The sequence below is a fragment of the Archocentrus centrarchus genome, chromosome 10 (assembly GCF_007364275.1).
Source record: "Archocentrus centrarchus isolate MPI-CPG fArcCen1 chromosome 10, fArcCen1, whole genome shotgun sequence".
Taxonomy (NCBI): Eukaryota; Metazoa; Chordata; class Actinopteri; order Cichliformes; family Cichlidae; genus Archocentrus; species Archocentrus centrarchus.
This window is the reverse complement of record NC_044355.1, coordinates 24,031,399-24,045,197: the sequence shown is the minus strand read 5'-3', so window position 1 is coordinate 24,045,197 and position 13,799 is coordinate 24,031,399. Positions and strand designations below refer to the sequence as shown.

The following is a 13,799-nucleotide window of genomic DNA, read 5'->3' as shown; positions in this document are numbered from 1 at the left end:
ATAGATGTTTTTTAAAAAAAAGATGTTCAAATTAAAATATTTTTTCATAAATATAATAGTTTTAAAAAAAAGGCTTCTGTGTTGTATGTGTCTAGAGCATCCCGCAGTATCACGAGAGCCGCTTCAAGGAATATAATGCCATGTAATCATGTTCAAATAAGTGCTTAATGCTGAAAATCACCTCAGTGTGGATGAAAGGACAGAGTGGAGAGAAATAGGTGCATTAGTGTGGATGGGATCTGTGGTGGTTGAGGCAAACAAGCCCATCTGGTGATCAGCATGCTACAACAGGAGCCTTCTTTACCTGAGTGTGTGTAGGCGGTATGTTCCTGCGTCCATAGACCCCCAGCAGTGCGTTGTGTGAAAGAGAAAGATTGAACTTGATGTAGGTCGGATGGTGCACAGTCATATGAAACCTCCAAAAAAGTCCTGGCGGAATTGCCTGGCTCTGCTGCGTTCCAATGTCGACCTCGCCACGGTCGATGGCCCGGCCTCTCACCCACTTTTCTGCAGGTATAAATCAGACAGGTGAGGCCGTTAAGACACATACTGCAGATTTATCAAGGTGGACAGGCAGTCCTATTCAGTATCAGAGGGAGCAATTAATAACCAACCTGATGTCCTCAAACATCAGCGTGATCAGCCGCTGCGCTAATGAAGTGAGACTGAATAGATGTCAGGAATGACTGAGCGGTGGTGAAAATCCTGCTTTTCAAGAGGCCGTGCTTTGGCAGGCCTTTGGATAGGCTCTGCATAAAGATGAACCGCTTTAAAAAGGAAGTGTTTTGTCTGAGAGCTGTCTACTGGGGCTTTGTCGTGTGCTATATTAGCATCATCTAACAAGAAAGAAAGTGTGTGTGTGTGTGTGTGTGTGTGTGTGTGTGTGAGAAAGGAGAGAGAGAGCAGAGGATGAGAAAAAAGTGAGGACGGCACATGCATGCATTCACAAACACGGCACACAGATAGTGTCTTGAGTGAGAGCGCGTCTTTGTCTGTGAAGAGAATAGGTCTTTCCAACAGTCCCCTGGCCATCAGCTCCTCTTCTCCCCATAAGCCTTTATCAACCACCAGGCCTGAGTCTTTTGTATTGAGGAGCAGGCAAGGCTCTCCAGCCCTCTTTGTGTCAGCCTTTATGTAGAGATATATCTCTGCTTCTAAACTAAGATGGAGGAAATATGGTGACAGAGGGGAGCCAGCCGATCGTTACGGCCACAAAGGCAGAAGAACAGTTAGGGGCAGATTCATGGACGGGTCCGCTCGCTCTCAATCCATAATGCCTGCTGCTTTACCACTCCATTATGGCGACAACATGTGCGCCCACAGGCTAGCCAGCATATATCACATGTACTGTCAGCGAGAGGGAGGCAGAGAGTGCAGGAATGTGAGGTACTTTTCTTGCTATGCTAGCAGCAGCTAAAGGAATGGGAATGTTTATTAGTCCGTTGGTCGCTCCACATCTTTATTCCAGACCTCTCAGTACTGTAACTACAGCTATGAAGATTTATACAGACAGTCATGGTACCCAGAGCGCAAATTCTACTGTTCCGGTGATTCTCTGTCTTTCCAGCTTGCCACGCTATGAAGTTGACATTTGTGGCTTTGCTTGAAATGTCACGCCAACTTTTCCTCTAGTCCCATCATCAGGTGAGATCGCCTTGGGTTAATTAGCAAACATGCTAACCTGCTACAACTACACACTGTCACTGTGAGCGTATCTGCACACGCACACTAGAAACAAGGTCAAATTTCATCCATCCATCCTCTTTTATTTTAATAGGGTAAGAGGCAGGGTACACACAAGACAGGTCACCAGCCTGTCGCAGCTGGGCCAACACCACATTATATAATTAATTAATCAATTCATTAATAACATTAGCTACTTAAATTCTCAAAAACTCACATATTCTCTTTGCTAATAAAGCAAAAACAACAAGTTTGGAGAATGTGAAAAAGGCTAAGCAATCCATTTGTTACTCAAAGCACTACTGTGCATGCATGTCTAAGATAGCTGTGGCACCTACAGACTGTGGGACTTCAGCAATCTCAATCCACACTGTGCATCATGGATCAGATACACTTAGGTACAACATCAATTCGAGTTATGTGGACAGTACAATTGATGAGACTTACAGAATCTTAGGCTACAATGAACAGTTGCAATTCCTCAGCTGTTTCGTTCCATGCTTGACAGCTCATAATAACAGCTGGAAACACATCATAGAAACATCTGCGGCCGCAACTCTCACACAAGTTAGATTCTCTTCTTTGCTGGAATTCCAGGCACTTCATTTTCCACATTTTACCTCAATTCATTCCATTTCTTTTGGGTTTCTTTTCACAATTTGTGCCAGTGTGCTGGTGCCAAAGTTGATCATTGTCTGTTATCTAAAACTGCATTCCTGTTGGGTTGGTTAGTGAATGTGACAATGCCAAAATTTTGGCAGGCCATCTGCAGTAGCAAGATTGCTAGAAGTTTTGAACCTCTCTCACTGTGCGATGCAAGACCAATATTTTGGAGCCAAGACTAAAGATACCACCACATTGGCCACCTTTAATCTGGACCCGTCCAAAATCACACAGTGCACTTTAGAGACCTACTCTCTTAGAAAATGTCAAATATTATGCTAATAAATGCCAAAGGATCATACAATTCTTTTTCTTTTTTCTATCTCATTTAGCTTCAGTAACACTGCAAAAAAAAAAAAAACAACCAAAAAACTGGTAACTCGCTTAACTAGACTGAGGTGTGACAAGAGGGGATGGCAGAGGAAAAAATACAAAAGAGAGAAAATGATATGATTGGGATGAGAACAAAAACAGTTCAAAAAGATTTTGAAATGTAAGAAAAAAAAAAAAAAAAAACACAGACAGGGGTCTGTATGAGGCATAAATTGTTCCCGTACTAAAATCTCTACCAAAGCGAATAAAAGTAGCTTGGCAGAACTAAAGTATGCATTCATGCATTCATGCCGAGTCTACCTCAGCAGTCTATTCCTTTTAATGCTAATCCTCACTCCTGTGCCTCGCCGCAAAAATATAAAGGCCAGCAGAGGGATGGATGTCCCGAGGAAAGCAGTCTTTTATTCAGCACTAGATGAATAGGACATGAATAGGGCATGGCAGTTGGCGGAACACTGGCAGGCAGACAGGCGCGCAAGCAGGCTGACTGGCAGGCTGGCGGGCAGATGAGCAGGACTGATGCTAATTACTGTACAGTGCTTCTCCAAATGTGATGCAACAAGGGGACAGAAAGCGGCACTCGGGTCAGCTGCGAGGAAGGGTGGTAGGGAGGCGGGGGGGTTGAAGAAAGAAAAAGAGGGGGAAAGCAAAGACGAGAGGACCATGCTCATTGAGGAGGTGGCTGTGTCAAGTTGCAACTGCTGATGCAAGAAAGAAGAAAAACCCTCCTTACATCTCTCTCTCTCTCTCTCTCTCTCTCTCTCTCCCCCCCGTCTGTCTCAGCACGTACAGAATAATACTGCAGCTCCAGTAAAACGAAGGGAGGATCGAGGCATTTTGGGAGTCCCACAGAAACCAGACGGCTCACATGGTGACCAGGGCTCCGAGAGGACCGCCAAGCTCCTCAGATTACTCCTGTCAATCAATGTGTTGCAGCCGTGTATCTCAGCACAAAACCTGAGCCCACTCTTTGAAAAGATCTTTCAAAACAGCAAATCTCTGTTTATTCCTATTTGGCAGACATGAAGAATACAAGCTTAAACAAGACGATATGCAAACTGGAAGGCAAAATTCCTTCACACCTTGCTATCTCGTGGCTTTAATAAGAGAAAAAGCAGCTTGAAATTCACACTCGCTATCGGCTGTTTGGAATAAAAATAAAAATAAATGGCATTGCATAAACCTCCTTTTATCATTAGTTGGCAGGGGAAGAAAAAAAAAAAGATCTAAGTATTTCAAAATGTCGAGCCTGCTTAAAGGGCCGATAAAAGTGTTGCATTGCTCATTCATGTCTACCATCAACATGGCCTTGACGGGAATGGTGAATTGGTAGCGGGCCAGTCTGATATAAGCAACATAGGGAACATTATAATAATGATGATGCTGCCTCAGCCAATTATACTACACTTGTACACATAGTGCACCTAATGCCCTCGTTGACACTATTCACACGCAATATGCAAACACATGTACACACTGCAATATTTTCTGCTAAATTAGCCCTTGAAAATGTTCCCAGGCCACAGGACATCTGGATCAGGACGGTTTTACAATTGAACTCTTAACCTCTCCCATTTCTAATGACTAGTTAACTCCTCCACATTGTCCTCTCTCACCCCCTCTCACAAAGCAAATGCTTCCAAAACTTGGTGTGTCTGCCTGCCCATCTGAGTCTGCCGTGAGTCTCCGAGTGTTTTGTGTGTCTAGCACACGTGTGTGTGTGGGTGCGCAAGGCCAGTGAAAGAAAGGAACTACATTAGGACTTGGGACACAAGGTCTAATTAATTTCTCTTGCCTACGGGTTATTCAGGTAAAACAATTACACCTGTAATCTATTTTCAAAGGAACTAAACTGTCTTTGCAATTAATGTTATTATCCCTCAGATTCTAATGAAGCAGAGAACAGACTGAAAAGTGCAGCCAGGGTCTTGGTGACGGGACATGTCTGAGGGGACCGGAACTGTGTGTGTGTGTGTGTGTGTGAGTGTGTGTGTGTGCGCGCGTATATGTGTGTACGTGCACGTCGATATTTGAAGCGTATTCCCGTGTCTGAATCTCACACATATTGGTGCAGACAACATTAATAGTGTTCCAAATGCAAGAGAGATTGAGTTTGCCGCAGGATGAATAAAAATATCACAATGGGCAAGGTCTCTATAATTACTTGGATTCAATTAAGGGCCTTTTGAGCAGGTGGCTTAATAAGCTTTCAGCCTCCTCTCTCCACTGTGCAGCCTAATGAGTGTCAGTCAGAGTCAGGAGAAGATAATGCTCTTGGCCTTAAGCCCTTCCATTACTCTCTCTTCCTCACCTTCCACTATCAGACCTCCGGCTGTGTCTGTGACAGACATATCTGCCTGTTAACAAACTCATTCACTTCATGACACATGCATTGTTACACATGTAATATGTGTTGTGTAAACTGACACATGGATAGAGTACCTACAGATTTTTTTTCTCCCCTTTAGGCTTCACTAAATCTTGTACCAGTGCAGTCTGGGTAGAGGCCTAGAGGAGTGAATCCAGGCTTGAGTACTGTGATGTGGTTTGAAAATTACCTGTAAGTATCTTGAATTATCCCTCGTGGATATTTATGTCTAAAAAAAAGTGAACACAAGGTCAATACAACTTTGTGTAACAAGACCCATCGACGATGGGGATGTCCTGCAACGATGAATTAAAATATTTTAAAAATGCCGAAGTCATGATAACATTAGAGCCCCCAAATAGAAAAGCCTTCTGCAGACATCTTATTACCTTCTATAAACTATTTTGCCCTAATTTGGAGGCCTTGCCCTAAACTTTTATCCAAAGACTTTATGTCACCCCTGGGTTAATAGAGATATTATACATATTCCAGTAAAAATATGTTTTCAATATTAACAATACTCATTAAATCGGCTCCATTTTAAGCATGCTGTAAGAGATTGATATTCTGTGATTATCTTTAACATTTCTGCAAATACTCTTTGGAAAAAACATCCTAGAGCAGACAAAATATTTCAATGGGAAACAAATGAAAGAAAGTACATACTGCACTCTTGTACAAGGATGTATACTACATAATATCTACCACGTATTTATATAATTCATAACAATAAGCGTGATATAATGCATGCTTACAAGATATTCACATTATAGTATACTCCTGTGTGTACAAGAATATTACTACATAATACACCCGTACTACATAATCTGCTGATATCACTATAATCATAAGGCAAACATGTTGTTTACATTTGAGCAGTATTGCTGAGCAGTAGGTATGGCTTTAATATTGCTCAGTGATGAGTCATAGTCTGTACTATTTATGGCCATGAGTCATCCCTGACCAACATATTAGACAATGTTCGGCCAATCAGAAGTTGGCATCACAGGCTAATCAATCAACCGATGTTACTACAAGTAGACTGGCTCTTTGAGGAATCCCAAATTTCTTGGCAGTTCCTCACTATCTACTGTAGCTACTGCCAGCTGTTCAGTGACCTGGGTCAGCTGCTAGATATGGGGAATTCCCAATTTCTCCATTTCAGTCACTAGGTCAAGTAGGTATAGCCAGTCACACAGCACAATGTGATCACATGATTAGGCTAAGCCAATCCGGCATGAGAAATCACTAGCATATATTATCATGGCATTAGCAGCATTAGCAGCCTGAAATCCACTTCAAATAAATACAGCCAAAGTGTACAAAGGGTACTAAACATCCAGGAATATGAATATCGTGTTGCACACCTTTGAAGAGTAAAGAACACACATGCAAACTTCACAGACAGATGGATGGACAGTACAACGACAATATCCTCCCGCTTTATATTGTGCAGGAGGGCAACAAAACAGGTTTCCTTCTCTGTTATGTTTTAATACTTTTTACATCATCTTTGCATTTGTATAAAATATTTGTATCTAGTATGTTTTCCAGAGATTTCAAATAGTCAGTAGAGGTATGTGAAGACATGCTTTTACCTGATTAGTAAAATTATAAATGCATTGGCGAAAAAAAAAAAGTGCTCATTACATTCTATTATATTAGCTTGTTATTGCTGATGCATATGTAAATAGCATCTAAATGTATCCAGGCAAGGCTTTTTTTTTTTTTTTTTTTTTAATCTTCCCAGTTTTTCCTGCACGGAGAAACACAGAGGTTTGTTCCAACAAGAGCAAAAGTAAAATCTGTAGCATTGTACTGAAATGATCTATTTTTAAACCAGTTTTGTTGTTAGGGATTTCACTGACAAGCATAAACAAAACTTGGTCAGAAACAACAGGAAAATTCTCATGTTTCTGTCAACTAAGGTACAAGACTCATTCCCTTTACTGTAAGCAGACTTACCGTGTTTATGTGAGGAGCCACTCCCCAAAGGCACATTCTGAGTCAGGAATATGATATTGTTGGATGGTTAGCAAATCACTGTAGCATGTGGCATGTAATGTAATTTTAGTCTTTTACATAACCGCTAACTAAATGTAATAATTCTGAATCATATAGTACTGTGCAAAAGTCTTGAGCCACCTCTCGTTTCTTTATTTTGCTAGAAAAATGGGAAACATGCAAACATGCTTGGGAACACAATATATAAAGGCAAAAAGAGGCTCAATTCATAACAAGCTTGAAAGTGAATATTTTGTGTGACCACCTTTATTCTTCAACACAGCCTGAGCTCTCTGAGCTACACTGTCTTGTAATTCCTTTAAGCAGTCTTCAGGAATAGTTCTCCAGGAGGACATTCAAAGCTCTTCTTTGGATGTTGGCTGCCTTTGGTTCCATTCTCTGTCACTGCTACAGTAATGTTGAGATCCAGGCTCTGAAGAGGCCCATCCATGACTGATAATGTTCCACTGTGTGTTTCTCTATCCAAGTATGCTGAGGTCTGGTAGTGTACTGCATTGGCAGTGTGTTTGGCATGATTGCCATGCTGAAAAATAACACTTTTCAGATGTTATGGCATGGTGGATCAAAATCTGACAGTACGTTTCTGCATTCATATTTCCATCAATTTTGACAAGATTCCCAACACCACTGGCTGAAGTGCAGCCCCAAACCATGACAGATCCTCCACCGTGTTTTTCAGATGGCTCTAGACACTCACTGTTGTAGCTTTCTATCCTCACCTTCTCTGGACACATCTTTGAACTTTCAAATCTTGATTCATCTTTCCATCGGACCTCTTGTAACAGATTTTCAGTCCAGTTCTTGCGTAATTTGGCATTCCTCAGCCTTTTCTCCCTGGCTTCTTAACAGCCACCATTCCACTGAGACCTTTTCTGATGAGGCTTCAGTGAACAACAGATGGATCAACTGAAGGACCAGATGCATCTCTCAGGTCCTGTGTTAGGTCTTTGCTGGATTTTTTTCTATTTCTTGAGGACGTGAATTTTAGATACTGTTCATTTGCTGTAGTTTTTTTTTTTAGGCCTGCCGCTTCTTCTTTGGTTCTTTCCTCCTCCTGCACACTATTTTATGCCTGCCAAACTGTGTTATCTTCTGCAGTTTTCATAGAAAACTAAAGAAATTGGAACAAATGATGTGTTTTGCAACAGACGGCTAGTAACAAAATACTTAAAGACTTGGTTCTTTGCTAAGTTGTCTGTTATGTGTAGACACAACACTGGTTCATCCCTTGAGTTAGGTACCTTTTTATGATTGAATGATTCAAAGATCAGTGTTGAGTAGTTTAAACAGCAAACCTTCCTTTGAAAATGGTAAGGGAAAATGAGTGAAAAACTCTGAAAGACCTTCAGAAAGCCTGGAGAACAACTGCTCAAGATCGCTTTCAACAATTAGAGAAAGTCTGGCTCTTTGGAAGCAAAACATAAAGAAATGAGGGGTGGCTCGAGACTTTTGCACAGCACAGTAGTATCAAGTAAAGTTCCTGTTTAATTCCCTTGGCACAACTATACCACTCAAATGTCAAAAGACCTCTGCTGTCGACAAAATGTGACATCTACACTCTGAACACTGGCTGCAGTTTTGAAATTATGCTTAATTTCCTCAGATGTCAGACAAGATGTTTTGAATGCTGGCTGAGTAACAGACAGACCTGCTGCTGTTGTTAGGCTTTCTCAACTTGAGGCGCTCAAGCAGGGGGTTCACTAAGTGATCTATACTCTCTCTGCGTGCGTGTCAGTGTGAACGTGGGCATGTGTGCATGTGTTACATCCTGAGACTGTATCCCAGCGTGAGAAAATCAATGAGACCAGTGTAACAGGGACCAGTCCATCAGCATTTGTGCACGCGCACACGCGCACACACGCACACGCTCACCTCTGCACCACACACATTTGCTCTACCCGCACAAGCGCAACACCGACACACTTTCTTACTCTTCTGCACACATACGAGCCGCTCAGCCTCACTCCTTTCCACTCTCTCTGCACGCAGTCTAGAATATTGATGTGCTCTTTAAGAGCCCTTCTCTCTGTCTCTGTCACATTCTATCCATCCGCACACCATTTCCAACCACACCATCGGATAGATAGAGTGAAAACAATTCAGCACTAACTCTCCTTTCATACAGGAGTTTATACAATCATCGCACAGGCTCAGATGGCATTCCACAAGCACCGCATTTCATCATCTTCACATTATAATGAGGCAATACGCGGCTCTACTGTATGTCAGTTTGTATCATTTCATATTGTTAATACATCCGATGTTGCACATTGAGTGAAATATTATTCTCAAACTGTGATGTACTTCATTAAGGCAGGGATTCCACCGGCAAAAAATAGCTTTTCTGGGCACATCTGCTTTCATCTGTGCCAGAGGAATTTCAGTGTGTGTGAGTGTGTGTGTGTGTGTGTGTGTGTGCTGGCCACATCGCCATACCCGTGCATGTTAGATGTAAAAACAGAGAACAGATAAGGGAAAGGTGGCGTGTTTGAGCGCACACATTCATGCATGCACATCGGCCCGAGGTTGATTATCATGGGGTAAGTGGCAATTAATGTAATACTAATTAGAAAAGCTTTTATGTGTGGTCGGCTTAGAAGGGCTGCTGGTGATCTCTGGAAACTGCAGGAGAGATAGCGTGAAGAATATAAAACAGCACGCGCGGCTTGACAAGACACTAGCCATACGCACATGACACAACATGTCAATTAGTATCTAGCACGGTGGTGCAAGCTCACAAGGTAGATTAGGACTGTGCAGCTCCGGATCCTGATTTCAGAGTAGAGCCAACAAATCATCTTTATGGCATTGAAGTTGACAGAAAAACAACAACACTAAAAATACATGAACAAGAATACAAGAAGATTACTACCTCCCAATCATTTCGCCAAGCTTGTTTCATCTCTCCCCACTGTGTCATCAGTTTATATCAAAACAAGCAGAAACTGATGACTATCCTCCAATCAGCCTCCTCAGCTATCTTCATGCTCCCACTGTTACGTTGTTGCTGGTGTTTATAGCAGTGCGTTGAGACTAAGATAATTTATTCCAAAATAAAAACTGAACATTTTGCATCTTGTTTTGTTTTTTGTCTTTTCTTGATGGTTTGCAGACAAGTTATGAAAGTTGCTTCTAAGATGTTTAAGGAATGTGGTACTTTAATGACAGCAATTTTTTTTATCTTATGTCATGTATCCATCTCTCGCCCCATCAGTCTCACTTATCTCTCTCCCTACCCTGACGTGTTTTTATCCTTTCCATTCCTTCCCTCACCCTCGTTCGCGGTGTAATCTAGGGGATTGTGTGGTCTCTTGGTGTGAGAGGTGATGGGTGCAGCAGGATGAGCGTGATAATCTGCCACACTGGATTACAGCCTAATCTCTAATCTCTCTGGCCCTCCTCTGCCCGGGGACCACCTCCACCGTGCCAATTTTATTAATCTGAGCCCCCTGCATCAGCAGCTTAGTTTTGCCCATTTTGATTTCCCAGCTTTCACAGAGCATATAAAGCAATAAGAGCTGAAACAATAGATTGTTGTGACGCAACACTCAGAAGTGAATTCCACGACCCCTGCGTGCTCTATTGGAGGATTTAGCTACTGATGAGAATGTTAATCCTCCGAATGTGAGGATTCATCAAGAATAGTTGCTTCAGGGATGTCCCAGGTTGCCTAAATTGCAGCGGGTTGCAGTTTGCCTCGCGCGGTCTCTGTGTAAGTGCTGAACGAGGGCTCCAACAGCCTCCAATGTAATATCCATCAGAATCACACCAAGCATGAAGGTTGCTCTGTCCTGTCTGACTTCATGACCTCAAACACTCACAATTAATGTCCCATATCATAGGGTTAAATTGGTGTTAGTAATTCCTCTGGCTAGTTGAGAGAAGGCAGAGTGGAGAAAAGCAATTCCAGTCACGTAGCAGCAAAAAGAAAACACGATTAACCAGTTTTCTAGCCTTTCTAAAAATGAGTAATCAGAGCTGGGCTTATCTCTGGACTAATGTCTTTGTATTGCATTGGATCATTAATTGTGGCAAGTGTGTTATTTATGAAGCCAGGGACTTAATGCACTCGAAGTTGATTGAAATTTGTAGAGCTGGACCTGAATATTTGGATATTATTCAGATATTTGTTTGTTGCATCTTCAGTTTTCACTTTGCATGTACATATACAAAAACACCAAACAACTTTTTATAGTAGCTTTAGCCACTTTTCACTGCCGTAACATAACACGACAGGCATCATCTTAAGTTTATGGGTATGTTTTTTTTTTTTTTTTTTAAATCAGTGTTCCATATGTTTAGTTTGAAAAAGTGAATGCGTACTAAATTAAACTCTCAGCTTTGGTTCACGTCAACATCAAAGAGAAAGAAGTAAAATCCTCTTAAGCTATAGTGCACAATTTTTGCCGTGGTCCAAAAGTAACCGGGACACTAAGTGGGCAGATGTGTGTCATTTTATCAATAATTCATGCCTAAAAGAGCTGCCATGTGGCAGACAGTTGACTGAAAGTTGCCATTTATACTGAGGTGATAATATGAGGAGCAGAGTGGAGCCATGCAAATGAAGGAGATAATACCAGGACTCACACAAAAGCACAACTCTATCAGAGCGCTATCACAGGTACTATCAAAACCAATAGCTGGCCTCCTTCCAGAAAAGCAGGTGCACACAGGAAAAGTAGAAAATGGTAAACAGCATGGTGAAGTACAAGTCTGCATGAGGAAGAAAAATTCATTTTTGACTCCGCAGCCTGTCAAGAGCGCTCTTCAGGATTTAGGCAAAGCTTCAACAACAATCCACGGACAACTTTGTGCCTGTAAGTTTTTAACACGTTCCTTTCCTATCTCAAAGTTTTGGCACATACATTATTCACAATGCATTTGGTGATTTGGGTGTGTTACACTAGTAAAGGCTGAGGTAGCCTCGGCAGCACTAAAGCAAAGATGAGCAGCTAGTGGCAAAAGTCTGGAGAGCTTAACGCTACATCATAATCCTGTTTTGTTTTTGTTTTTTTTAAATGACTGACATCACTTGAGTCAACTGATCAGATGTGGTTCAACAGCTGTAGTACACACTGAGATGTGTTATCTAAAGATTTAATGTTTCGCTTTAATTAATGAAAAATAACGTGAGCCGAGGCAGGAGCAGGAGAAAGACCCAAGACGATCGGTTGGTTAAAGCCCGGTTAAAGACATGAAGGTACGTCCAAAAATTAACTCGACTTGGTCCAAGCAAGTCTGAAGGGGTAGTTTTCCATGGAAACCTGTGCCACATATCAGGCATACTTAATGAAATAGTCAAAAATGCTTTCCTTGCCTTTTTGCTTGCAAAATGTCAATAGAGAGAAAAAGAAAACAGCCAGGCACAGATAAAGAAAAATGAAGTGAAGCACTCGAAGTCATCATTTATGCTTTTAGTCAATACATTTGATACAAATTTTCCAAGCTGCTGTATTACATTTGTTTTGTTGTTACTAACGGGCAAATCCTGTCAATGGCTGAGTGCAGAACATCTGTTATTACAGTGTATGCTGCGCGTGTGTCGGCTCACCTCTGTCACCATTGTGTGTGTTTTCAGGGTTGAGCGTGTCCAGCAGGTGGACGGAGCTCGTCGGTCTGGTTTTGCTGCGGTCCTCTTGTTGATGGTCTGCCGAGCTCAGGCCATTCTCATACAGCTGGCTCTCGCCGTGACGCAGATGCCAGGTCAAACCTAGCAGGTGGACCGCTACACACAAGCACGCACACACGCACACACAAACACACGCACAGATTGGCAGCCAAGGGGAAAGAAAAAAACAAAAAAACAGAGGAGATCATTATTCAAGACATGCAAAGGGGGGGTGTGTCTGAATCTTTTTTTAATGCCCATCTTGGAGCACTCACTCTCTTTATATGCTTATTAGTGTCCAGCAAGCAAAGGACAATTAGAAAGAGCACAAACTCTTTCACGCACACATGCAGCGTGTTTGCACACATGGCACATGTGCACATGAACACAGAACGTGGCAGCGGCGGGCAATTAAGGCTGATCTTCAGAGTCTGAGCCCAGGGCTAGTATTAAAGCGCTAACACGGGCTTTTATGCATGACTAATGATGCTTTGAAAGCTGCTGCCGATTCACAATCCATATGGGCCTTTTAAACAACAAAGAGTACGAGAGGATACCGGATTCCCCCCCTCCCACTCATAAAATTGTTTACTAGGACGGGAAACCAACATGCTGTTAAATAAAAACAACTAACGCATGCCCATTAAGGAAATAAATTAGTATTTTGCAAGGTTGTCAGTAAAGTGTTGAGTGAAACGTTCACTGGGTTCTGACCAATCGTGAGCTTCCGTTCATTCAGGCTTATACTTGGGCAGCGCTTTTATTCTATAAAAGAATCTAAAAAGGTAATGTGCCTTTGCTGATAGGAAGAACAAAGCAAATGAAATAAATCATTGCAGTTTTTTTTTTCCCCCCTCCTCTGACACATTTGGAACATCAAACAAAAGCAAAGACTTAAATCAAAAAGTTACTATGTGCTGGTGGCAGTCAGAGGATGGCTGCTGCATGCAGATCAAGGTAGGGAACTTCTAAGGACTTCAAACATCTTCACTGTCTGTCCTCTGTCTGCTGATTGCCGACACCCAGAAAAAGCACTTGACACAAGCTTGATGGCGCGCGCGTAAAATGGCTGCTTAGAAAAACAAATCCACAATTATCCGGCGCAACCAACACAATCAC

General features: G+C 42.0%; 1 protein-coding gene across 1 annotated transcript in view; it reads right to left on the bottom strand.

Annotated features, from left to right (window-relative positions):
• Positions 1-13,799, bottom strand: part of tenm1 (teneurin transmembrane protein 1) — a 178,266-nt gene that overhangs the window by 82,522 nt on the left and 81,945 nt on the right. The window contains exons 6-7 of the mRNA XM_030739166.1: positions 12,624-12,797; positions 305-507 (exon numbers count right to left, since the gene is read on the bottom strand). Of these exons, the coding sequence (XP_030595026.1) occupies positions 305-507; positions 12,624-12,797 (377 nt within the window). The remainder of the gene's footprint in view (positions 1-304; positions 508-12,623; positions 12,798-13,799) is intronic.